Raw genomic sequence first — 25,390 nt, forward strand, 5'->3', positions numbered from 1 at the left:
AACTATTGGCCCCCGGGCATCTTCACTTGATCAAATCTGGCCCTCTTTGCAAAAAGTTTGGACACCCCTGCTTTACACAAACACACAAATTTTAAAATGTGGCACATTCCTGGTCCTGGAGACAATAGGACACTGTAATTCTGAATGAAAGCAGTGTTTCTTATAATACATAAGATGAATAGGTAAATAATAAAACATTAAAAGGACAAAGGGCAACTAACGATACTCAAACAGTATTGGCAGTACTTCACCAAGAGTAAGATTCTTGTTAGAGTTGCTCTGGGTAAAAATCTTTGCAGGCATTTCTAGAGGTCACCAACAAATTTCCTCCCCTGCCTTCATTCTCCCACTCTTTGATTGCTGACCCACATCATCATTATATACTTCTAAGTAGTCACTCTGCTTTTAGTCTGGTCCTCAGCAAAATGCTTTTCAGAAAAAAAGATCTATTCATTGACATGGCCTGTCTGATACAGTCCACCCCCTCGTGGTTGTTTTGTTCATATATTTAGAGCAGGTCTTCTGACAAAAAGTAATATAATACAATAAAGAATCATCAGAATATCAATTTTGCAGCCTTGACAATACATAACCCCATGACATTTAATCCATGAAGTTATATATATTCTTTATTCTTTCTGTCATTTTTATTCTATTGTGTAGTTGAACTTTGAAACAGAATTATGCTGTCATCAAATTAATTATCTTATTCTGTAGCACTATGCCCATTTGTCTGAAGAAAATAATGACTGGCTTAATTTAAAAACCAAAATAGCTAAATTAATATGAAATCTTTTACGGTGTGTTTTTCCACTTTCTTCTCTGCCCCTTGTCTCCTTCTAGTTAAGTTTTGGGGGGATGCCATACAGTGGGAAGCCTGTGGGAGGGGGAAGAAAAAACTTCAAAGGCTGCATGGAGAGCATCAACTACAACGGAGACAACATTACAGACCTGGCCCGCCGAAAGAAACTAGACACTTCCAGCTTTGTAAGTGAATTCTTGTTTCCATGCACACATATAGATGCAATAAACATTGAAAATATGGACAATTGAAATTGCAGTCATACAGAAAGCCAATACATAACATGCATGACACTTCAAACCAACTGAACCAGATTTTTTAAGTGCTTAACTTAAAAGACTTGTAAATATCGAGGCACAACTGATTTTTTTCTTTTTCTGCTCTTAGTGTATCAGTACAAATGAAATATTTCACAACACTGATTGTGGAACATTTTTTGATAAACTTACAGTCATATAGCTGCTAAAAAGAAATCAACTTTGTTCTTGTCTTCGTCAAATAAACTAAGCTCTAATTGACTCCGGCAATTAGAGCTAAGTAATTAGAAGTTGCTTTCTGTGCATCTATTTATTTATCTGTGAAGCTTTACAATCCAACTGTACATTGCTGTACAGGCTATTTTTCATATGATTTACAATCAAGTACTATTTTGTCTTGAATCGTTGTTTTTTTGAGTAATTTGTCCTAATTTCTCTTTTGTACGTTGGTGTATGATTTTAGACAACAGATACCATCTCTACACCTAAGCTCTCTACAGTGACAATCTTAAATCCATATTGTATCTTTCTCCCTGTTTTTCTGCATTTTTACACATCCAATATAACTTCTTCTATGACCTGGTTGAATAAATTAATGAACTTAACCACAACCACACCTCCAGCTATCCTTGTTTCACCCAGTCATTTCTTTCCAATCAAACTAATTGGTTCTCAGCTTTTAGAAAACCAAACATAGAAATGCAATCAAGTAAAGTTACACAGTATTGTATGTTTTCCAAAGATTTGATTATGAGCACGAGGTTGGAAATGCTCATGTGAAATTAGTGCCCAAATTCCAGATAAGTGTTGTCATTTTTTTTGTTTGCTTTTTTCCCAGCAAACAGAATTCACACAGAATCCTGCTTCAATCCGATACGAAAGACAGTAGGAGCCAAAGGCAGAGAATTTAGTGAAGTGTGCACAGTCGTTCAATTTAGCAACTGTGTTTAGGATGTCAGAGGTAGAGAGAATGTATGTAAAGCAAATCATAAAGCATTGCTTTTATGTTGCCTCTTGTTTCTTTTCTTTATTTTTCAATCTGTCCTAGCAGCGTAATCTGTCTTTCACCTGCGTGGAGACACACACCTTCCCAGTCTTTTTCAACGCAACAAGTTTCCTACAGCTACCTGGTCGAGCCAACCACAACACAGTGTCTGTGGGCTTCCAGTTCCGTACGTGGAACCCTGATGGCCTTCTACTCTTCAGTAATCTTGATGATGGCACCCTAGAAATCTCCCTTGAAGATGGCAAAATTATAGTTCATATCAACGTTACGACAGAAGCCAAAAATTACCGGGTGGACTTACTATCAGGTGGGTTACTTAAGTGTTCATTTTTGTCTCTATGCAGCAGTCCCATTTTGTAACACTTAAGTGTTGCTAATATTTACTCATCAGTATAATCACAGAATCAGATCAAGTCTTAAATCCTATTAATTAAAATAAATTACTCCGAAATTACAATTCAATTTGATTTATGCAGTTGGAAAAACCCCATCCAATTAACCAATAATCATTGGTGCATCATGATGCATGTCGATGTAATTTATATTAATCACAAATTGAATAATTTTACCATTATAAGGCTTGAAATAATAAACACTCCGCTATTGAATGTTTATTACCATTCAGTGACATTTTATAAACATAATTATTGTTTGGTTAAGGATTGATTTGAGAGTCAACACACTTTGTTTTTAGCACATTCAAAGCAACATTTGGAGTGTTTATAAAAGTGTTGACTTGCAGAGCTATGCTTGCAAAAGAATTGACAATAGATTTCCAAATGATTTTTTGCTCCTGCAATAGTATTTGATACGGTTTAACATGATAAATTATTTTCATAGTAAAATAAATGGTTCATCCATTCTGCTGCCATATTTAAATAGTAAAGTTTACAGCTGGAATTTTTCAAACACTGAAAAAGGAGAAATATGTTATTTTTTGTTTTTTTCAATAAAATGTTTTCAGTAAACCTCATTTATTTTGTTTACTCTTCTCTAAGCCCTGTTACTCTTTCCTTTTGAAGTCTTGCATTCCCCTTTCATTCTTTCTTTTCTCTATCTTTTGCTTTCCTGAGACACAGTCTTATTTATTCTGTCCGCTGCTGCTGTAATAGACCATTATGCCCAGGGGTTGGGATTATTACAAATTAGCCTTTAGGCTAATTGAGCTTGAGCCTACGATTACATCAGTATTACTAGAATTCATGAACACAAGATGCAAACACACTCGTCTTCTTTTGACTATGTCACTAGTCTCTGTTAAAAAGAAACCCACCAGGCTTCTGGCTTCAATGACACAGTAGGAGCTCAGATGACTTACAATAGTCTTTCTCACTTGCAAGTAAACTCGCGAGATATGTTCTCATAAAACAAAGCAAAAAAAAAAAAAAGCATGCCAGAAAGGAGCCTGTTAGCTCATTAGGACACCCCAATAATTCTATTCCATCTGACAATAGTCTTCAGACAGAATTTTCTCTGTAAATTGTTTTTTTTTTTATTCTAAAATGATACACAATACTCACTGCTTTTCATTGAAATAAAAGTTGTGGTTAAAGTGCTTTAATAAAATAGTCAAAAATGTAAACCAGGTTTATACAAATGCTACCATGCATGTTTTTTTAATCAATAAAAGTCACCCTCTATAAGCAAAAATATTATGGTAAATGCAATTTTATTCAAGTTGAAGTAATTGCGTTAAGAGATACTGCCACTAATACAGTCCGTACTAAACCTGATCTGAAAAGGTTTAGTAGCATTAAGTTTTTTGGTACGTAAATCTACCACCTATTTTTTCAAATTTATGTTAGATATACTAGTTACATACAGTACATGATTTGTGGTATCTTGCTTTTCTATTGTTACCACAATATATATTTTTCCCTTTCATTCTGTAAAAGGTGTTTAGATCTTAATTATATCCATATTTTCTGCCAATCAGACCTTTTACTACCAGTTTTTTTTTTTTTTTTTTTTGATCATCCCACAGTTTCTGTATTTTAAAAGGATGAGATACATCTTTATTGTAAGTTAGAGGATGCCTTATACATTGCGAAGAAAAAGTGAGTTCCCAGCATGCAAACCTATCACATGACACATCACTGGAAAGCCCAGGATGTCCTCTAAAGAGTACTGCAGGGCTTGATAGGGTAACTCAAAATAGTAAAAGAAAATACAAGTGAACAAAATGTCCACTATAAAGGACACAAATGAATGGGCCGGGTCTCAGGAGGACATTGGGCTTTCTCATCCAAAATCTAACTCTTTTCCTGTGTTAAAACTGTGCATGTTACCTTTTCTTATATGCTTGCCTTCACAACCATCATGTTAGCTTAAAATTCGGGACTTCTATCAGTCACACATGAGATGAACTGCACCGACCGAAGACGAAGCATGCAACATTACAATAATGGAAATGCCTAGGGCACAGATTATGGGAGAAACAACTCAAATTACAATACTTAGTTGTTTTTTCATTTGCTTTGTTTTGGCTGTATGTCTGTATCACTGTGTTATTATGCTAATTTCTGGAGTGCGTAGGCAAAGCTTAACATGACATATTCAGAGGCTTTATGAGGTTGGCTGTGAAGTTTTGCAAGACTCTTCAAATTATCTCAGAGGCCCCCATAAATTTACACTATACAGAATTCATATTTAGCACGTATGATGGATCAAAATGTAATAATCCAGAAAGACAGAAAAAAAATAAAGGAAAACTGCCATAGCAATTCAACAGAAATCTGAAAGAGGAACAGAAAAGCGCATCCAAACTTCAAAGGGCTTTCATGGTTTTGATAGAAATTTGATTTTCCCGTGATTTATGTGTTTCTTACTTTATTTATTTAAATGCTGAGAGCAAACACTAAAATCACATTTCTTAACATTGTTTTGATATTTACAAGACTATTAATCTTTATGCCCATCACAAATTTCTGTATCATTGGATCAAAACTTTAATCCAGAATTTTCTGTCTAAACCAAGGGATATACAATTTGAAATAAGTTAATAGTTCTTATTAGAAGACATGATGATACCCATCATAGCAGAAGAGAGGGTTACAATCTGCATTCTTGTAATGGATAGCTAATGGATATAACCTAGACTAGCCACTGCCTTCCTGTGCAATTCCACTTAAAAAAAAAAAATGCTTCCAGTAGTCTTGGCTTTCTCCCCTTGACTCGGATTGCCGTCGGTCAATTTTTGACCAGTCCAATCAGCAAACAGAAGGAAAAGTTGTGAATGATGACGTTGATTATCTGCACTGATTTAGAATTGTAGTTCTGCCTTTAGTTGTAGCAATGGCAGCAGAGGAAATGAACAAAACCGTTCAGTCCGTGTCAGCCACGCTTCCAAATATTGAATTAACATACTTCTCTCTTCACTTCATAGCGTGGAAATGGCAAATTATAGACGTCACGGACAAATGTTAGCAATTGGGTAAAATTTTAAACCTCAACTCAGTCCACGCCTCCAGGAAGCAATCATTTCTCAATAGCCAAGAGTCCAGATTCTCTGTACAAAAGTTTGTACAAGGAACTGGTTTTTAGCAGTGTGCATATAACCCAACTTGTTAGATAATCTAGAGTTATTTGGCGTACAAATGGGTATCTCGGTAACTTTGAATTTTTTATTGTTTAGCACATAACAGTTTGCTGTGTAGCTCAGCTTACTAATGTTGTGGAAAACCAATAAAGTAAAATAGAAAAAGTTTGCAAATTCCCATTTGGACACTTGCACTTAGATACAAACTTAGAGATTGTTAAATAATTCTTTAGTTTTTCTTTCTCCTGCAAAAACCTCAGTTTGTAGAACAGAAAAAATCACATCGCATTGCAAGACATGAGAAATATCAGCAGGTAGAGTTACTTATATATTTCTTAATTAATTGTGTATACTTTTATTCAGGTTTTTTAGTGTGTATGTGGGTTTAGATTTGTTTTATTTTGCATGTACATCACTTGGTCATGTTCTGGATGTTGTAAAGTGCTGTATTGATTGATTGATAGATATATTGACAGCCATCTTTTTTTTTTCTTTTTTTTTTGTAGGAAGCAGCAGTAATGTCCAGTAGAGTTATTTCATGCCGGTCCAGTGAACAGCACGTACCAGGAATGTAAATGTTAGTCGTGTCCAAATCCTATGTAATGCTACAGTGCTTTCAGAAATGCAGACCTGTGGTTTGCTAGACACCCTCCAACATTTGTGAAAACTCTGTGACAAGTGAACTTTCTGTATTGAATGGTTTCTGATGGGCATTTGGAGAAAGTAAGCTTTAGAGTTTCTGTGAAATCGGGATGTAAACATTTAAAACGACACAAAGATGCATATTTTAATGTTATACAGTTTTTCATTTTATATATCACACAGCATTAAAGAGATGCTATGTGAACAAAGAACAGATTTTGAACAATGTTTTATTGATGTAACCAGTAATCATTTAATTGATGGATTAGGTAATACATTTATCCACTGATAAATACTTTTTTTATATATATATATATATATTTGGTGTTATTATTAATTCTGGACTTATTCTGAGGGTGAGACACATATTTTACATTCTATATTTTCCATCTCCTGAACAACTATTCTCTCTCTCTCTGGGTTTTCAGTCCATTCTTAGTATTCCTCAGCTTCACCCCCTGTTCCACCAACATGTGTCTCAGAGCTCTAAGCTCATCCCTGATATCATTCCCAGTCTGTCTGTCATCTGTAAACTTTGTTCAGCGTCTCCATCCTCTTATTCAGCACATGTTGCAGTCAGAGGGGGCGAAAACACCACCAGCAGAGTATTCCTCATTATTAGACCTTCTTTTCAGGACAAAGGTTGGAAAACAAATTGTCTGTTTTCTGTAAACATATCCTGCTATTGAAATTGCCACTGGCCCTTGGTGTCGTCACATTTCATTCTGTGGCACGATGACATGATGTGACACGGTTCATGTCACTGGTTTCTGGTGCTGTTTACATTGGACTAAACCTTTTTAGAATGTTTCTTTCAAAGTAGATTAAAATAATCAACTTTTTTTGGTTCTAAATGAAATTCAGCTGTTGTGTATCTTTAGTTCTGTTCTGATCAGCGGAACAAGACTAATATCAGGTAGAAATGTTAATTTCTGCAGAGTTTGCTGCACTCAGGACTGCAAGAGCCAGCACAACCCTAAAATAAGCTTAAAGAACATCTTACAACCACAACCTCTCACATGGAGGCATTGAAACTGACAGGAGCACAAACCCGTAGGTAAAAAGAGATGCAACGGATCCATTTCACCTGTCTGCACAGCGGTTGGCAGATCACACTTTCAGTCATACTGTGAAGGACTGACTCCTGCTGTCCCATCAGAAACAACAAGCAATATTTTCTCAAAATGTTATGTTCATCAGGGTTTATGCCATTTTTTTCACTTTTCAGGGGTTACTACTTTTAGCTGTAGCATGCAAAGTGGTATTTCATTTAAGGTAACTATGGTGATTCTGAAAATGAAGCCCTGTGGTAGCATGTTTTAAAAATGCTGCAAGTGGAGTTCAAGACTTTTCAGAGTATCCAAAGGAGAGGGTGTAATACATAAACACCTCTACAATGCCAGCCATGAGTGACAGGTGTAACACACATTTCAAAATGTGAAATTTGTAGTTCATATTGGCTTTTGTGAGTTTACTGCATTAAATCATAAAGTATTGTACCATGGCTACAACTGATAAGATCCTTATTTAAAGTTAATGCGGGTGAACCTATCAGAGGACAGTGGGTTTTATGGTGCCTATTTTCCATTGCATTAAAGCCGTTATAAAAGGAGATGTGATGGAACTCAATGCTAGCAGGAGATTGAATCAAAAATAATACATAGGCAGACAGAATGTTATCAAGTTGCTTTCTATCGGAACCTATTCATGTGTGTGTTATCAGTTGCACAAAGCAGAGCTATTTTATTGTCTGCAATTATTTTTGGGTTCATAACCTTTGGAAATCACCCAAAAAATATCATTATGACAGTCTTTTCAGAGCAGTAAGAAACATTGTTGTATCTATTCTTCTGTTTCTGAATATACAACCTGCAGTGGCCTGAGCATGCCCGCTGTGATCACACTCACAGCAGGCGGGCATTTTCCTCTTAATTTCTTTGGATGCCGTCTGACCACATACATATCTACACATATACTGACACACTTGGACTCCCTGCTGAGGAGGGTTGATTAGTGTGGACTCCCTGCTGATATGAAGGCGAGGGTCGTCAAGTGCATTCTGGGAAGAAATAAACAAGGGAAATGTGTGCCTTGGAAGCGCTGACGACTCACACAGATCCTGCCAAGCACAAAGTAAAAGAGCTACCAAAAGCTAGCAGATGCTCTCACACATATGGTTCAAATTTATTGACATAGGCAGCATGTCAAGCCATGTGTATTGATTGGCAGGCAGACCTCTCTACTGAGGGTGATTTGCAGATGACCGTACCTTGAACTTTTGCTGCAGTGTCCTCAGTATTGATATATTACAATCAGATGAGCACTCAGCAGACTACAATTGAAAGAATAAAATTGTACCATACTCAAGGGACAGAGGAGATGGGTACAAAGATACTTGGGGGGGGGGGGGGGGGGGGGAAGAAGGAAAAAGTTAAATGCAGAAGAAAGAAAGACAAAGGTGCGAAAATGCAGGCGACAATGGAAGAATGGATCGGACTTAGTGTCACTAAAGGTGATGTATAGTGGAGAGGGTGAGGAGAGTGAGTGGGCTTCTCTTTCAGCTTCACTAGTAATACCCCTTGCTAAAACATCACTCATATTTAATGGACAGCTACAAGGGAAAGGAGAACACATACCTTGTGTTCATCCAACACACACATGCACATCACTCTGATGTACACACAGAATGACACACATTAAAGACGGAGGCCCCGAGACTGGAAAGTGCCTGTAGAAGGATATGGGATTGAAAGGAGGAAGAGGACATGAGGGGAAAACTGTGCATCTGTATCTGTGGTGTAAGTGAAGTGCTGTTAGATTCACAATGACCAGACAAACAAAAATGCCTTTAGCGCAGATAAAAATGAATGTTGTACAAAGTAGATGTTGAGAAAGATACAAACATGACCAAAAGAATTTTTTTTTCTTACTTTGACTATCCATGTGCTAAATCTATAATGATCCATCAAATTTTAGTGTGATGGCAATGCTGGTGCATCTTTTGTAGTAACCAGTTATTTGAAATGACATTACTTTATTTCTGAAATATTTAACAACCCATCTCCCCAAGAAAAAGATAGAACTTTTGTGTTTTCTAAAGACATATTTGGCACTTCCTCTCGAACTCACCAGGCTCAAGCCTCAATGATGGCCAGTGGCATGCCATACGCCTGGTCGCCAAAGAGAACTTTGCAATGTTGACAGTGGATGGTGACGAAGTGTCTGCCGTGCGTTCCACCTCACCTCTCAGCATCACCACAGGAGGAACCTATCACCTGGGAGGTAAGGGTGACCCAAACGCCATCACAGCAGGGTTGACATGCACAGTGCACCGATTTCTTCCAGGCCACATTCACTGCCACATTACCCCACAGCAGCTGACAGGAATACACCCAAGAATAAGACGTTGGAAAAGTTAGCACTGAAATCACACTTTTATTTGCTTTGTTTTTAGGTTTTCAGCCTTCAAGTTTCCAAGCATGTTTTATTTTAAGCAAGTATTTTTAATTGTAAATTAAAGATTAAATTTGGTCAAAATAAACAAAATGAGCAAACAATATAAAAAAAACATAAACTTTTATGTAAATCTTTGTGTATTGCTATTTTTTCTAGTGTTTCTTCACTAGATCCAGTTCCTTGCAAAAGTATGCATTCCTGTTTAGTTTTGCTCACATTTAGTCACATTGCATATTTTGTTATTTTGTGTGATAACCAACACATTGCATTTGAAAAGGCGTGTTTTTGGTTTGATCTGGCAGCATATTCTACAATGTGGTGTGTCGCAAACTGAAAATGGGACCTCTATGACTTCATTAAAGAATTGATTTCTTCTTGCTCTTTTTCCATAAAGGCTACATTTTTGGGGGAAATAAATAATGTTTTATCAACACACTGTTCATCTGAGCTTTGGATCTTTCCAGCTCCTCCAAAGTTTCCATGAAGCTCTTTGCTGTTTCCATGACTGATGCACTGCTTGCCCAGTCTGTCAATTAAAGTGGGTAACCAGGTTTTGATTAATCTTTTTTCAGGTTAATCAGGCTTGAACATTGCTCTGTGAGATATTGAAGCTATGAATCTTGTTTTATGGTCTATTTTTACTTTAAATGTCTCTAAAACTTTCCCGTCTGTTGTGTTTCTTTGCCTTTAAGGTGTTTTTTGATCACTAATGTTCCTTCAAATTTATTTTCATGTAATATTTTTGTGTTGATTATTCGCATCAAAGCCCACAAAATGGAAGTTTGTAGTTGGAGTGTGACTACATGTGTGTGGGGGAGCTGGGGAGGTGAATAATTTTGTAAGGCACTCTATTTCTTATGTCGTAAGATCCCCACAGTCTTAGACAGGTCCACTAACTACGGTACTTAAATTTAGTCTATACATTTTCAGCTTTGCTGACATTTTGCTACTAGTGGATGTCTTCTCCAGTTAAAACAGCTCAGAAACTGCAAACTCACCACAGATCAACCCAGAGCTGGAATGGGCAGCATCTTTAATCTGTATGAATTAGAAGCATGCCAGGTTAATGACGCCAGACACCGTTATCTGTCTGCCAAATGATGTGTGTGCAAGGAGGCTCTGTATAAAATTACAGTAACTGAGAGAGAGAGAGAGTGTGGCTCTGATTGCCCCATCATGCCTTAGTCTCTTCTCCCTGGCACAATTCCATCTCCTCAATCAAGAAAAACCTTTTCCTCAGACTAGTCAATAAGGATCAGGGCACTTTACACACGCGCACACACATCAAGGTTCTTTTACATTGTTATCTGATTAATTTTTTTTGCTGAAGTTTGGTGAATGCATCAAATCCATGTTGACAGTTTTTTTTTTAGATCTTTTTTTTTTTAGTGTGCACCTTTCTTTGTCTGAATGTAGCTCTAGTTTTAGCTTTTTCACTTCCTTTTCATTTCTTTTAATCAGGGGTTGATTCAATGGCTTTCATTTAAGTTCTTCATTATTATACTTCGATCTAGTTTCTGTTTTTACTCCATGTCTGCCTTCTCTTTTCTTTCCGCTGCCATTTTCTTCTTATCTTCAGTCTCTATTTTGATTGAATTGGTGATTGATTGATTTTAGTAAGCAGAGCTGTGAATCAATAGAGGCTGAGAGGAGAGGATCCCTGTAATGTCTTAACTCCTTGAAGAGGGCATACCAGAAAGATGGATAAAAGAAGACTGTTACTGCAAAGACAAATGTAGAAATAGCAAAGAAGAGAATGTATGCACAAGTAGCGACCTGAAGAGATGAAAACATTTCTATGGAAAACACAAGTTAACAAGTTAGACCAAATGAAGAAGAGAGGATAAGCAAAATGATCATTATTGGCCTGATTTATGTGTACATTATAAAACTGATGTGTATATCTTAACTTGGATTCGATGAAAACAACAAGAGTGTGACAACGCTTTATGAAATCAATATGTAATATATTTCAGGAAAACATCCATTCATACATGTAATGCATCACTACAATTCAGAGAAAAATAAATATTTGTTTTTGGGCTTTTCCCCACTGGCAGAGGTAATATGAAGGCGGAAATAGCAGCAGCTGGGACTGGGGCTCTACTTGTTAATTTTACATGACATAATGAATGCTGAAGAGCTGGGAGCCCGGTGGTAAACACAAGTTTGAATGCTGCAGGGGATACAAAACTGTTGACTATTACTACAAAGCAATTGTTAGGACACCAATTTTCAGACATGGAAGGGAATTTGTGGAAGACACTTGTGCAAATGCCGAATCCAAAAAAAAGATTCACTGCTTTCCAAATCAAGCAGCACTTGTTGTTTATTTTGTTGATGTTTTAAATCTGAAATTAAAATGGACTTTATCAGTGCCACACAATTTAATTCCAAATCAAACTAAAAACAGAACTACTGTGTGATACCCTATGTCATTTTGTCCACTTTAACAGATGTGGCCTTTTCTTGAATGATGTCTGTGGTGTTATCACCACGTTAGTGCATTTGTCCCACCTAAGAATCTCAGATAATATTCAGCACTGCATCTCGTTTACTGAACTAGAGGACCACATGCATAGAATTACTCATGAAAGGTACGCAAGAAAAATCTGTAAATTTAGTACAGCAGATGAAGATCATGCACTATAAATTCATTTAATATTTTAAAATGCAGATGGGACATGATTCTACTTTTTAACATTTGCTTATGCAAACAATGAATAATGTTTCTGTGTTTTATCGTTTGGTAAAACTAGTTTGCAAGTGAAGTTATCAATTTACAGTTTGACTCCATTTAAGCCAGTAACATACTGTACATTGATTAGTGTGTGTAAACTTAACCAGTGCCACATGGATCAAAGTGGGTGATAAACAAACTCTAATATTGCCATTGTTCTGCACTTGCACTTAATTTTCTTAACATTTCTCTAAGGTAAAGGTGTCAAACTCTAGTCTTCAAGGGCCAGTGTCCTGTAGCTTTTAGGTGAACACACCTGAATCACATAAATAGGTCAATAGCAAAACTCTGTAAAATGTCAGTGCATGAGGACGTAAGTCAGTTCTATATTTTAGGTGTTGGACTTGGACCATATCAAAATGTAAAAGTAATTAATTCATCAATATTAGCGTGTACCCCCACCAAAAAGACAAAAACCTAAAACTCAGCAAAACTGAAAAACTAAAAGAAAGACATGCACGTTGATACTGTTCCAGAATTTATGATGTAAAAAATATATATATAATTATTATGTACTTCTATACTTTTTGTACTGATCAGTACTCCTAGACTCTCCCAATTCCCTTACAGCAACTTCACAAATAATAGCATGAGTAATTTGAAGCACTGTCTGTGTAGGCTAATGTGCACAATTTCTTTTTGCCTCATAACTTGTCTGAACAGAATGTGTGGGTGTTTGACCAAAAGCCATGAAAGTCCACAGCTCACAGTTGAACATGTATTTAGACCTCGGATAGAAAAACTGGAGCATTTATTTCAAATGCTCCAAACCATCAGAGGCCAATTTTCAGCCTAGAACAGAGGAAACAGAATAATATATTGAGTGTACAAAAGATAGTTTAGCCTTTAGCTTGCCCTCAATTATTCTTTCCGATCACTCAACTTGATGAGTCAAACAGGCCAGGCAAATTAAGCTGTCCTAAAGCTCTCAAACAGTCTTTCATCAGCACTTCCTGGAAGGGAGACATTACATTCACTGTGCCACAATTAGCAGAGACCCCTTTGTGTCATGAAGAGACTATGTTCTTTTCTATACATGACAAGACCGGAGATAATTGCTCTCAGTAATTTATGTAGGTTCAGTCATCCATGTAGCCATCTGCTTCAAATCACAAGGATTTAAGGCATTCATTTGCTTTCAGCGGAATCTCTTATGTTGAGAGAAAAACCCAGCAGGAGCAACTACACTCACTTTTTGAGTCATTTTAAAACTGTCTGTACCTATTGTCTAACCACAGTGCTAAATTACAGCCTGATTGGTGTTGGCTCAAAACGCTTTGCACCTGGTCCTGTTCCATTTATACTTATGTAAGATTATCTGGATTTTGGAATTAATTAAATATATCCTGCAACAAAGCCTTCTAGTTGCAGCATAAAAGGCTTCATTTTTGAACCCCTTCATTCAAAAATGATGGGGTTTATAAGGAACAAACCCCTTCATTTTTGTTGCAGCTTGTTTGTTTTATTTTAATGGGGTCAATACTTTTAATTCTTGTGAGTCTAAAATCTCTGTCATGTGCACTGCCCAGAATACAAAGAAAATATACAGTACAGACCAAAAGTTTGGACACACCTTCTCATTGAATTCAATGTGTGTTGTGTCCAAACTTTTGGTCTGTACTGTACATATATGAGAAAAAAAACAAACTTAAAGACGTTGCAGTACACTCCGTCCAGTTTTATTGGAAAGTCTTCTGGGATAAAAGCTGTTCACAGATAATTCAGGGATGGTCAGTAGCCTGCAGTGACAGTTGGCTGTTAACTACACACACAGTTGGCTGTGTGTTAAGTACACAGTTTTATTTGTGTTATTTGCACTATGTCATGGTCAAGTTTATTTGCAAAGCACTTTCCAGCAACGAAGCAATTCAAAGTGCTTTACATGATAAAAACACAAACAACAACAAAGCACATTACTCTGCAATGGAAAATAAAGAAAAGTAACGAAAAGTTGTAATCCAGACTACAACTAATGATAATGTTCCAGTTATCATTAATCAAGGACCATCCTAAGCAAGTGAGGGTCTGACCTGAATTTAAAGAAAGTTAGAACTGAGTGGTCTGGGCTACTCAGGTCTTTTGGTTCAAGTGGCATGGAGAAGTAGCATTCAGGTTGCTTCTTCTAATCTGGAACAAACATCCAGAAAAATGCAAAACAGCCAAAACACTTGGTTCTTTAAATCAAGACTTGCTTAGGGACAACTTTGAAAAACAAATACCGGTACATTAATATATCAGGTGTATATTTGCTGCTTGCTTCAAATTTGGTTACTATATTATGTGTTGGTCATGTAAATCACTTTGAACTACTTTGTTGCTGAAATGTGTCAAACTTTACCTGATTTCTCCAGATTATTTTTTTTAATTAAGGGTTTGACAACTGTTGCTTTTAAAGCCTGGGGGGAAACATCTGATAGAAGGGATGAGTTCACCACATGTACTGCTTTGCTGACTCATGTGCTGTTTGACTATAGAATAACATCTCAGATGTACTTAAACTATAGTGAGGTGTTTTTTTAAACATGTATTTATTACACCTAATACATGTATATACAGTAAATGTTTTTATTTGATACAAGGAGTGCATTTTACATGCAAATCTTTTACTGTTCAATTTATTTGCAATTACACAAAAATAGGTTGTGCTTTTTTCTGTGAAACTGATTTCAAATAAGTAGAGACTATAAGCTGAAAATATCCCAGTTAATATAAACTTAGGCATGTAATGCAGAAATAAACTAAACAGCATATCTGGGCATGCCTCCAACTATTTGATGATTTTGGTATAATCCTTTATACATGTTAAGTATGCATCATAAAGCATTAGTGGTAGAGATAAAACATGTTGGTGGTTTGAGGCAAATTTGTGACAATATTTGTGACAATATTTGATAAAGTGTTAAAGACTAATGGCAACAAATAAGATGCTGGTGACTGCAATTTTGAGATGACTTGTTCTGCTTTTGATATACTACTTCAGTAAATGAAATGAAATGATTGGTTTTTATCAATGTTTTAGGCCCAATGTGAAATTAGCATCTTAACCACAAAACCTGCAGTCCAACAGCAGATGATATTTATAAGACCCTATTCCATTTTTTTATGCTTCATTGTGTTTTTGTCTAGCTCAGTTCTCAACACATTGAGTGCATTGGGTGAGACTGTGCTCCATTTTCACCCTTAGCATTCATACACTGCTGGAAGACTGCAACAAATTTAGTCAAATGTCATTTCTGTGTCAAGAAAACCATGGTATTACTGCACTCTTAGCATTTGGTTTTATAACTTGTCCTTTAAATATAATAAAATGATATTATGACGCCTATAACCTGTACCTCATACTTTTTTCTCCTTATGTTTGAGCTTCTTTTCTTTGATCATATGGCAAATACATTTTATATTTAAAGAGCCGACTATAAAACTCTTAAACTCTTTCTGTCACGCAGCCACTAGCTGATGTGAATTTGGAGGTGTTTTCCCCATCCCATCAATATTTATATGCAAGAGACCTACAGTAGCTGTTGCTGGGTATTTACTAGTGAGGAGATCCTTTGCATAGGATAGCAGCCAAGAGAATTACCATTTGGGATGCCAGCAGCCTGGACTAAGCAAAATAAAGTGATAGCCTTGGTGTGAGGCTAGTGTGGCCAGTCTTGTTTCATGTTTTCTGAGGAACAATTATAGATAACCCATCACTGGTGTTATCTGGATCCATAAAGAAGACAGTTATGTTGCCACCATGAAAATAAATCACCATGATCTCACTGTGAACGTAGAGGCAGTCTCACGCTCCAAATACACGCTATGGGAATTTTTGAATCACCCATTTCAAGAATCTGCAAAGAGCATCTGCATTCTAGATGATTTTAAATGCCTTTTTCCTGTTAAACCAAGTGTGAAGGAGTGTTGGTAAAACAAAAGTTATTTGAGCAAATCTGACATTATTTCTGGCATGTTGCTCTTGTTACTGTAGTTTTTTTTATTTGTTTTGATATAGCTTTCTACATTCACTTGTGTTTTGGCTGAGCACAAAATTTATTATAAAAAAAGTAAAATGGGACATGCACGGTAACGAGCTTAATCATGGTATAGAAAGCAGGAATGCTACATTTAAAGCTCATTTTTGGTGACAGCAATGAGTATTGTACTGCTTGTGTCTGCCTACGTTCTTCACAGTATTGTTTTTATTTCCCATTAAATGCTCATCTGATAGATAAAACCTAAATTACCCATGCTCATTCAAAACTTATCTGACTCAGATGGTGAGAGATTTATATTCCACAGCTTAGAAAAGGTCTGAAGCAGGGAATTTTACTTGACCTTTACAGTGTGATGTAATGAATTTAGTAAGCTTCAGTGCACCTGGGAGATAAAAAATCTCATCCTGGAAAGCATTTTTTAAACACTTGGGACATATTTGAAGGACTATATTGTGTTAGATAATCCAGGAGCTACATTTAAGCGAATAGAGGGCGAGGAAATGTCTTTTCATTGTTCAGATAGTATTGGTATGCATATGCATTATGTGCCTGATGGGGTTTTAAAAGTGGGAAAAAAATAGCAAATTATTAAGAAATTATTAATTGACACAAGACATCCACAAATTAAATTCTTTGAAGAGGCAGGATAGACAGACCCTGTAACAAGCTCTTTCTTCTGCTTGAACAGTGACCTATGGACACACTAATCAGAATTGTCAGTTATAAGATGCTGACGAACATTCAATCGATAGGACTATATGACTAATGATGACATCACATTTCTGATCACTTTACTTTTAGCCATTTTAATGATTAAATACATTTGATTTATTTATCTTAAGCTGTTATTATCTTTTTATTACTCATGTTGTAATCATTTTCTGACCTTTTAAAATACCATCCCAGGAAACTAATTTGAAAAATGGCATTTTTATCCCTTAAGATTTTGTTTACAAATTACAACCAAAAACCTTTTAATGTTTTAATATAAATTTGCTTACTGCACTAATCCCACATGTTGCATTGACCTCCCCATCATGTTTTGATCAATTAGACATGATGAGGCTCTGCCATAATTATCAGAGTGAGAATCTTTGAATGCTTAATTGATGTGAAATGAAATCTCATGCAATGATATTGAAATGTCACAATGTTTCTTGTCTGGGAGAAATCTGTCTGCTTGGTCCTGACACCATCACTAACTGTACGAAGTTATCTTTATTTGCTCTTGGATATTTCAAATTATTTTTTTTTAATGTTTTAGATTTTACCTACAAAAGTTTGCCCTCGAAAATAAATGTTCACCTGACCCTTCATGTTTTTGGGAGTAGTGTTTTGTCTCTTCCGAATCTTCCTTGAAAAATGTAAGTAAATTTTCTCATCAGAGCATTTTGGCAAATTTCCAGTTTGCGTCTTCTGAAATAGTGTCTGTGAATTAGTTGCAGCCTTGGCTCTGGCCTGGAAAATAAGAGCTGTTGTTCTTCCAGTGTGTATTGTAAAATAAGCTCTCTGGGCACAACAGGAAGACTTTGAAAGAGTGCCAGGACGACTGTAGGGGATTACTGCTGTTGTTCCAGATACAGAACGGTGTTCTGGTCTGCGCGTGCTACAAATTAAAACCGTACAATGACACAGATTTGAGAATAATGAGATTAATAATATAATCAGCTTAGTTAAAAATTGTTTGTAGCTTTAGTGTGTTTAAATGTACGATCAAATGTATTTGAGGATCCTCCTTGAGGAGGACTGTTTTATTGATCAAGATATTTTGGCTCTGAAATATAGTAAAGATAGTAGTAATGCTAACTTGCAGATTCAGGTTTTCTTTTCATCTGCTGGTGTGAATTTGTGTTTATATTTGATGTAAAATATTCAAAATCTGTTGTAACCTTTGTAAACTGTAGAAACATTCATGTGGTGGCTTACATGGAGCATCAAAGCAACAAATCCATGTCGTCTTTGTTCCTTTTAACAATGCATATCCATCCACCCACAGGTTCATGCATTACATCTCCCATTCTTCCACATACTCAGGAATGTATCCTTTGTATTCACAGGGTATCTACAGGACTCAAAGTGCTGCCAACCAGCTGCTCTGTTCCACATCTTCACCCCTCCTCCCCCCTTTCTCTCTCTTTATCTATCCCTCTCTTTCCTCTCTCTAACTTTCCACATGTCCTCTCTCTTTTTCTCCAACTGCCTGTCTCCCACTCCTCAGAAATGACAGCAGGCAGGTGTGGCAAAAGAACAGACAGATGGCAAGAACGACAGGAGGAACTTTTTAGGCATGACATGAAATAGAAAGATGTAAAGAAAGAACCGAATCTGGCAAAAACATGCACACAGTTACAAAGCATTTACTGTTTTTTAGTAAGCCACATGAACTTGAATAATGGCTGCAAGCACACACGCACGCGCACAGTGTACATATGCCTCTAACTGTAAGCCTTTTTGATGCTTTGGCCTTGAGGCTGATGGCCAAGCTGGGGTGTATGACAGCTTATAACATCACTATGATGGAGATGTCATTGAGCTGCTGTGTTTTATGACTTACCTCTGTGCTTGTAGCAGAGATTTAGTTTTAGGTTCTCGTGTCAAATTTAACACTCTGCCTTTGCTCTGCAGAGGCACTTCATTATTCCATGGAAAAGTGTAGTCAAATGTGTTGGAGTAGCGCTGGATATGATGTTTCAATTTTTGTACACTGGCATGTGTGTGTGTGTGATCACAGCACACATAAAAAGGATAAGCAATAGAGACTTGTCCTACACTTGTTCCCAATTCAGTCAAGGCCCAGTGGTTCTTCTGGATGGGCCATTGACTCCTGCTAGACCTTGTCTGTAATGTTTAAAGAGAGAATCCTGATAAAGGCTCATGGTTGTAAAAAGAAATTACATTAACTGGCCACTGATCTGGTCTGTTGTTCCTTCTCAAGGCTTATGTTCTTGGTGTGTTTAATGTCTACCTCTGCTGAAGGTTGAAGTGGTTGATCAAAAAAACAGTGTTCTTCCCACAATCTTCCTGCTTTGTTCAAAGCTGCCAGTCACTTTGTTTGTGTTTCTGTTCCTATTTGCATACTTTTTAGGCTTTCGTTTTGTTGATTTTTTTTTTCATACAACACTTTCCATGTTTGGCAGCAATTAAAATATTTCTACAGTACTGTATTATATGGTGATGTTGCTTGTTTCCAGGGTACTTTTTGCAAACACTGCTGCCACCGTCTCAGCGATCCTTTCAGGGATGCATGCAGGCGATCCTGGTAGACGACCAACCTGCTGATTTGCATGCAGTGGAGAAAGGCACAGTGGGAGCATTTGAAAACATCAGCCTGGACATGTGTGCAATCATAGACAGGTAGGAACAATCACCGCTGCCTGCACAAACACACACCCACACCCACACACACACCTTAGAGTTCATGAAAGAAAAATGGACAAAAAAGAAAGAGCACGAACACAGTGGTGTCATAAATCAGGAGTTTTGGAATGAAAGTCACAAAGCAAACAATACTGTTTATGTAAAACCTTTGAATTTGATCCCGAGACAAATTAATCAGGGCTTTCTTTGTCGTCTGTGCAACATCAAATGAATTATGTTTATATGTGGCTCATTTAAATGCACTTGTCACACTGATAAATGGATATAATTTAAAGGGTGGCTTCATCTTATAGGGGAATGTGAGCAAATTCTATTTGCTTTCATTTTAAAGCTATACCACATATTTCACTCTTTGGAAAAAGGCTGTGCGATCTTAATCAAGCATCAAAAATGAGTCACATAGTTCTCCATCTAATTGGGGGAGTGTAACTTGGCAAGAGTCGGATACTTTATGTGCCATTTCTCAATGTTGTCAACAACTTCTAGCAAGTTGTTGACATTTCAGTTTGATTCAGTTGTTTATCTATTGAGAATACTGCTGTTTGCCAGAAAGGTTAGAACAGGTAATTTTAATAATAATAGATCCTTCATCTCCGGTTCTGTGAAAATATATGGTGCCTCTTGCAAATTTCTTGTGTTCATACGGATAAAAAACAAAAATCTTTCTGAAGCAATTTAACCATTTAAATACCAGTAATTCCCTCTAAACCAGATTGTTGGCCCCAGCTTGTAACATAGTTGGCCACAACAAATGCCATTAAGCTTTTGTGGCAACTTTCAATGAAGCTTTGTAGAGGAATCTTAGCTCATTCATTTGAACATTCCTCGTATGAAAGGGTTTTTGAGAATAAACATCCTGTATACAGTCAACATACTGTATATCCAGTCCCAACACCTTAGTCATTTTTTGTTGTCCAGATTTTGACTGAACTACTTTAAAACATTCATAATATATATATTTTAATCAATCAGAGTTGGACTTGCAGGATCATTGTGCTGCTGAAAAGAAATACCAGTGCAGTTGACCGTAAGGTCATGAACTTATTGTCCTCTAGGATTTTCTGGTAAATAACAGAATTCTTCAGCAGAGGAAGACAAATCGTCCGGGTTCTGGCACAGCGTAGTAGCCCCAGACATTCACCCAGCCAGCAAGATACTGTGTTAGCTTTATGCCAAATTTACACAAAAATTGTCATGTTACTGTCATCATTCCACAAAAAAAAAAAAATTCTCAAAATTGAGGTCTGCCTCAGCTTATTGTGGTTTATTTTGTTTCCTGCCGAATAGTCAATGTTCCCTTCGAGTAATTTTGGTAAGCTGGCCATGTCTTTTTCAAGTTTTATAAGCTAACATGCATTGGTAAAAAAAAAAAAAAGTGTGTTCATGTTAAAAAAATAAAAAAAAGGGAGTTAACACTTGATGCAACCACCTGTTATTGAACGTCACTGTTTCCGACTATGTATTAAAAATACCTGATAACGGATGTGTTTATTTTTGTTTCAAGTAGCTGTGCTGTTGTGTTGCTACTTGTTGCATAAAACAGACTGACTTAGTTTTTTTAAAAATCTTATAATGATCTGAAAGTAGCCAGGTTTCTATCATTATAACTTGCTTTATTGCCAACCTCTATCACTTCAAAAGTTGTGTATCATCAGTGCACTACTTCAGGTGGGCCTTGTTCTGCCACAGAAGATGAATGGACGCAGTGTTACCATCTAACTAATCAGAATGTCTTTGAAGGCAGTTCAATGGGCCTGTTTGACCTCCTTTTGATCAATGTCGTTCCACTGTGGGTTTCTGTTTAAACTGAGAAATAAAAAAAACACACACAGAAGAGCCGAATTCTGCATCCTGCAGACACACAAAGCAATGCACACGCAACTTTTCCCAATATCAGTGTTATTCTAAAAGGGTGATACTGCAACACAAGCAGTAGGACAAAAAACTGAACACAAATCCTACATCAGCTTCAATCTCCCCATAGATTTTCTTTCCTCTCACACAAAGCCTAGAGTAGTTAGTATGGTTCAGTGCTCCCAGCCCGCTAAGAATAATGTCTTTTGAAATTGTCAGGACTTGTCAATTGCAACCCATTGTGCAGGCACAATGACATTTTATCTCAGCGTCTTTGCCTGCTGAAGCTGTACTGAGTTTTGTAAAGCAGGAGCACTGTTGTTGTCTTCTGCAGCTTAGAAGCTCTTAAAGGTTTATTGTTGTTTATAGCCATGTGAAAAAAAAAAAATCAAAACTTGTATTTCAGCTTCATCATTACAGGCGGTATCTCTACAGTTGCCGTCTTGTTTAGCCATAAAGACAGAATACCTGTGTGCTCTTAAACTGCCTGATTTCCAACTTGGCCAAGAACTTGGCATTTTCAGAGGAACCCTGCTGCTCTTTGAGTCAGTGTTTGTGTTGCTTCAGCTGGCTTTCCTCTTACTTTTATTGCTTTGATTCATAAAAAAAATTAAACCCTACCTACATATCATGTGTGGGAATGCTTGCATTCCCACGCAAACATTCATGTTCCTAGATCTCTGTGTGGGTGTGTATATATATATATATATATATATATATATATATATATATATATATATATATATATACACTGCCTGGCCAAGAAAAACTCGCCACCAAAAATGGTCACACTCTCTAATATTTTGTTGGACTGCCTTTAGCTTTGATTACAGCCCGCATTCGCTGTGGCATTGTTTCAATAAGCTTCTGCAGTGTCACAAGATTTCTTTCCATCCAGTGTTGCATTAATCTTTCACCAAGATCTTGTATTGATGATTGGAGAGTCTGACCACTGCGCAAAGCCTTCTCCAGCACATACCAAAGATTCTCAATGGGGTTAAGGTCTGGACTCTGTGGTGGCCAATCCATGTGTGAAAAAGATGTCTCATGCTCCCTGAACCACTCTTTCACAATGTGAGCCTGATGAATCCTGGCATTGTCATCTTGGAATATGCCCGTTCCATTTGGGAAGACAAAATTCATTGATGGAATAACCTGGTCATTCAGTATATTCAGGTAGTCAGCTGACCTCATTCTTTGGGCACACAATGTTGCTGAACCTAGACCTGACCAACTGCAGCAACCCCAGATCATAGCACTGCCCCCACAGGCTTGTACAGTAGGCACTAGGCATGATGGGTGCATCACTTCACCTGCCTCTCTTCTTACCCTGATGTGCCCATCACTCTGGAACAGGGTAAATCTGGACTCATCAGACCACATGACCCTCTTCCATTCCTCCAGAGTCCAATCTTTATGCTCCCTAGCAAACTGAAGCCTTTTTTTCTGGTTAGCCTTACTGATTAGAGGTTTTCTTACGGCTACACAGCTGTTCAATCCCAACCCCTTGAATTCCCTTCGCATTGTGCGTGTGGAAATGCTTTTGCGTTCACAATTAAACATTCTCCTGAGTTCTGCTGTTGTTTTTCTTCGATTTGATTTGACCAAACGTTTAAGTAATCGCCGATCACGATCATTCAGGATTTTTTTCCGACCACATTTCTTCCTGGAAGACCATGGTTCCCCACCATCCTTCCAGTTTTTAATGATGCGTTGGACAGTTCTTAACCCAATTCTAGTAGTTTCTGCAATCTCCTTAGATGTTTTCTCTGCTTGATGCATGCCAATGATTTGACCCTTCTTAAACAGACTAACGTCTTTTCCACGACCACAGGATGTGTCTTTTGCCATAGATGTTTAAGAAATGAGGAGTTACTCATTGCATCAGCTGGGGTTAAATAACTTGTTGCCAGCTGAAAGATAATCGCCTATGCAGTACTTATCCAATAGGAGGCTTGTACCTATTTGCTTAGTTAAATCCAGGTGGCGACTTTTTTTTTGGCCAGGCAGTGTATATATATATATACTGTATATATATATATATATATATATACACACAGTTCACCAATTGAAACACATTATATGTAATATGAAATAGAAGGATGTTTTTGAGCCATTATTTGTGTTAGGATTGCAATATTACATTTGATAAAGAAATATGTGCTTAATGAAAGCAGAAAGGTGCTTTTAATCTGATAAATGAGCCTCATTAGAGCACATTTTTTTGTTTATACAGTTGTAATAATTTATTTAATATGATGTCTATTAATATGTGCATTTCTGTACATACAGCCTCATTAATCAATTTTAGAGTTCAGTATTTCAGCTGAAGTGTCTCATGCTTGAACAACTTTTTTTTTTTTACTCTTGGAAACATTTGATAATCTGATGTGGTGCAGAGCAGACCAGAACCAGAAGACCTGACGGGTCTGGAAGGTTGAAACAACAACAAATCTTGAATGTATTGTGGTGCTGAACCACTGAGTGATTTATAAGCTAACAGAAGTATTTTAAAGTCTATTCTCTGAGCTACAGGGGGCCTGTGTAAAGATTTTAGAAATGGGTTCTGGTTTACTTTTATTCCCTTAGACAAGTCTTGTTTGCAAGTTGAGAGATCCCATATAGGAAACATCGCAAACATGAGGGAGAATCTGCTCTACTCAGACAAAACCAAAATTGAACTCTTTTGTTTAAATAACAAAATGGTGGGAAATGAAAAACTAAATTCACTTAACTCTGAACACACCATTACCACTCTGAAATATGGTGGTCGTTGCAGTATATTCTATTTCATTCGCTTCCCATCTCTTCCCATCCCATCATGTTATGGGACTGCATTTCTTCGCCATTAACAGGAAGACTAGTCAGAGGGGATTAGATGGTTGAACTAAATGCAGCACTCCTGGAAGAAAACTTGTTGAAGGAAAGGAAATGTTTGAGAACAAATCACATTCATTGGTTAGAATGACCCAGTCCAGACACAAATCCAGTTGAGAACTTGAAAATTGATGTTCAGATGCTCTTCATCCAATCCAACTGAGCTGGAGGAATATTTTTCAGAAATTTAATGATAAAGTTGAAGAACTGTTAAATATTTTTTCAGGCCCTGTATCTATTGTCGATTTAAAAAGACTTAGGTCAGTGAATTACTAAAACCCAAAATACCCTTTCAATTTAAACTTTTATTATTATTATTATTATTATTATTATTATTTTGAAGGGGTTATTGGTCAGCTTCATGTTGATCCAGAATGGATTTACAGAGTAAACTTCAGTTCTTCCATAATTGTGCACTCACAATTTCAGAATACTAAAATGTAGAAATCCCTTGCACAATTGTACAGAAAATTGTATGTTTTAATAACAATGTTTTCCATAAAGTGCTTGTGAAACTACATAAATGTTTTGACATTCATAAATAATTATTCACTTTGGAATTATGTAGTATGCATCATGTTAGATTTTATAACCGTATAGCTCGTTCACATCCACTCAACCACTCATATCATTGTTACAAAGTAAATTGTGGATATATTTAATGTGTTTCTGACTTGTACAGCCAGCATGGCCTGTAAATATTTATGAGCTCTGTCCACATCTCTGTAGGTGTATGCCTAATCACTGTGAACATGGAGGCAGGTGTAAACAGACATGGGACAGTTTTAGTTGTAACTGTGATGGAACAGGATACAGTGGAGCAACCTGCCATACATGTAAGTAATGCAAAGCTACATCTC

General features: G+C 36.8%; 1 protein-coding gene across 2 annotated transcripts in view; it reads left to right on the forward strand.

The window, feature by feature from the left end:
• The window catches only part of cntnap2a (contactin associated protein 2a), a 294,552-nt gene that overhangs the window by 143,826 nt on the left and 125,336 nt on the right, over positions 1–25,390 (forward strand). Inside the window, exons 8-12 of one of the 2 annotated variants that reach the window (XM_032552191.1) lie at positions 844–987; positions 2,108–2,372; positions 9,378–9,527; positions 19,613–19,775; positions 25,260–25,366. In XM_032552191.1, coding sequence (XP_032408082.1) covers positions 844–987; positions 2,108–2,372; positions 9,378–9,527; positions 19,613–19,775; positions 25,260–25,366 — 829 coding nt within the window. The remainder of the gene's footprint in view (positions 1–843; positions 988–2,107; positions 2,373–9,377; positions 9,528–19,612; positions 19,776–25,259; positions 25,367–25,390) is intronic. The other variant, XM_032552192.1, reaches the window with a different exon arrangement.

Source organism: Xiphophorus hellerii, chromosome 21 (assembly GCF_003331165.1).
Source record: "Xiphophorus hellerii strain 12219 chromosome 21, Xiphophorus_hellerii-4.1, whole genome shotgun sequence".
Classification (NCBI taxonomy): domain Eukaryota; kingdom Metazoa; phylum Chordata; class Actinopteri; order Cyprinodontiformes; family Poeciliidae; genus Xiphophorus; species Xiphophorus hellerii.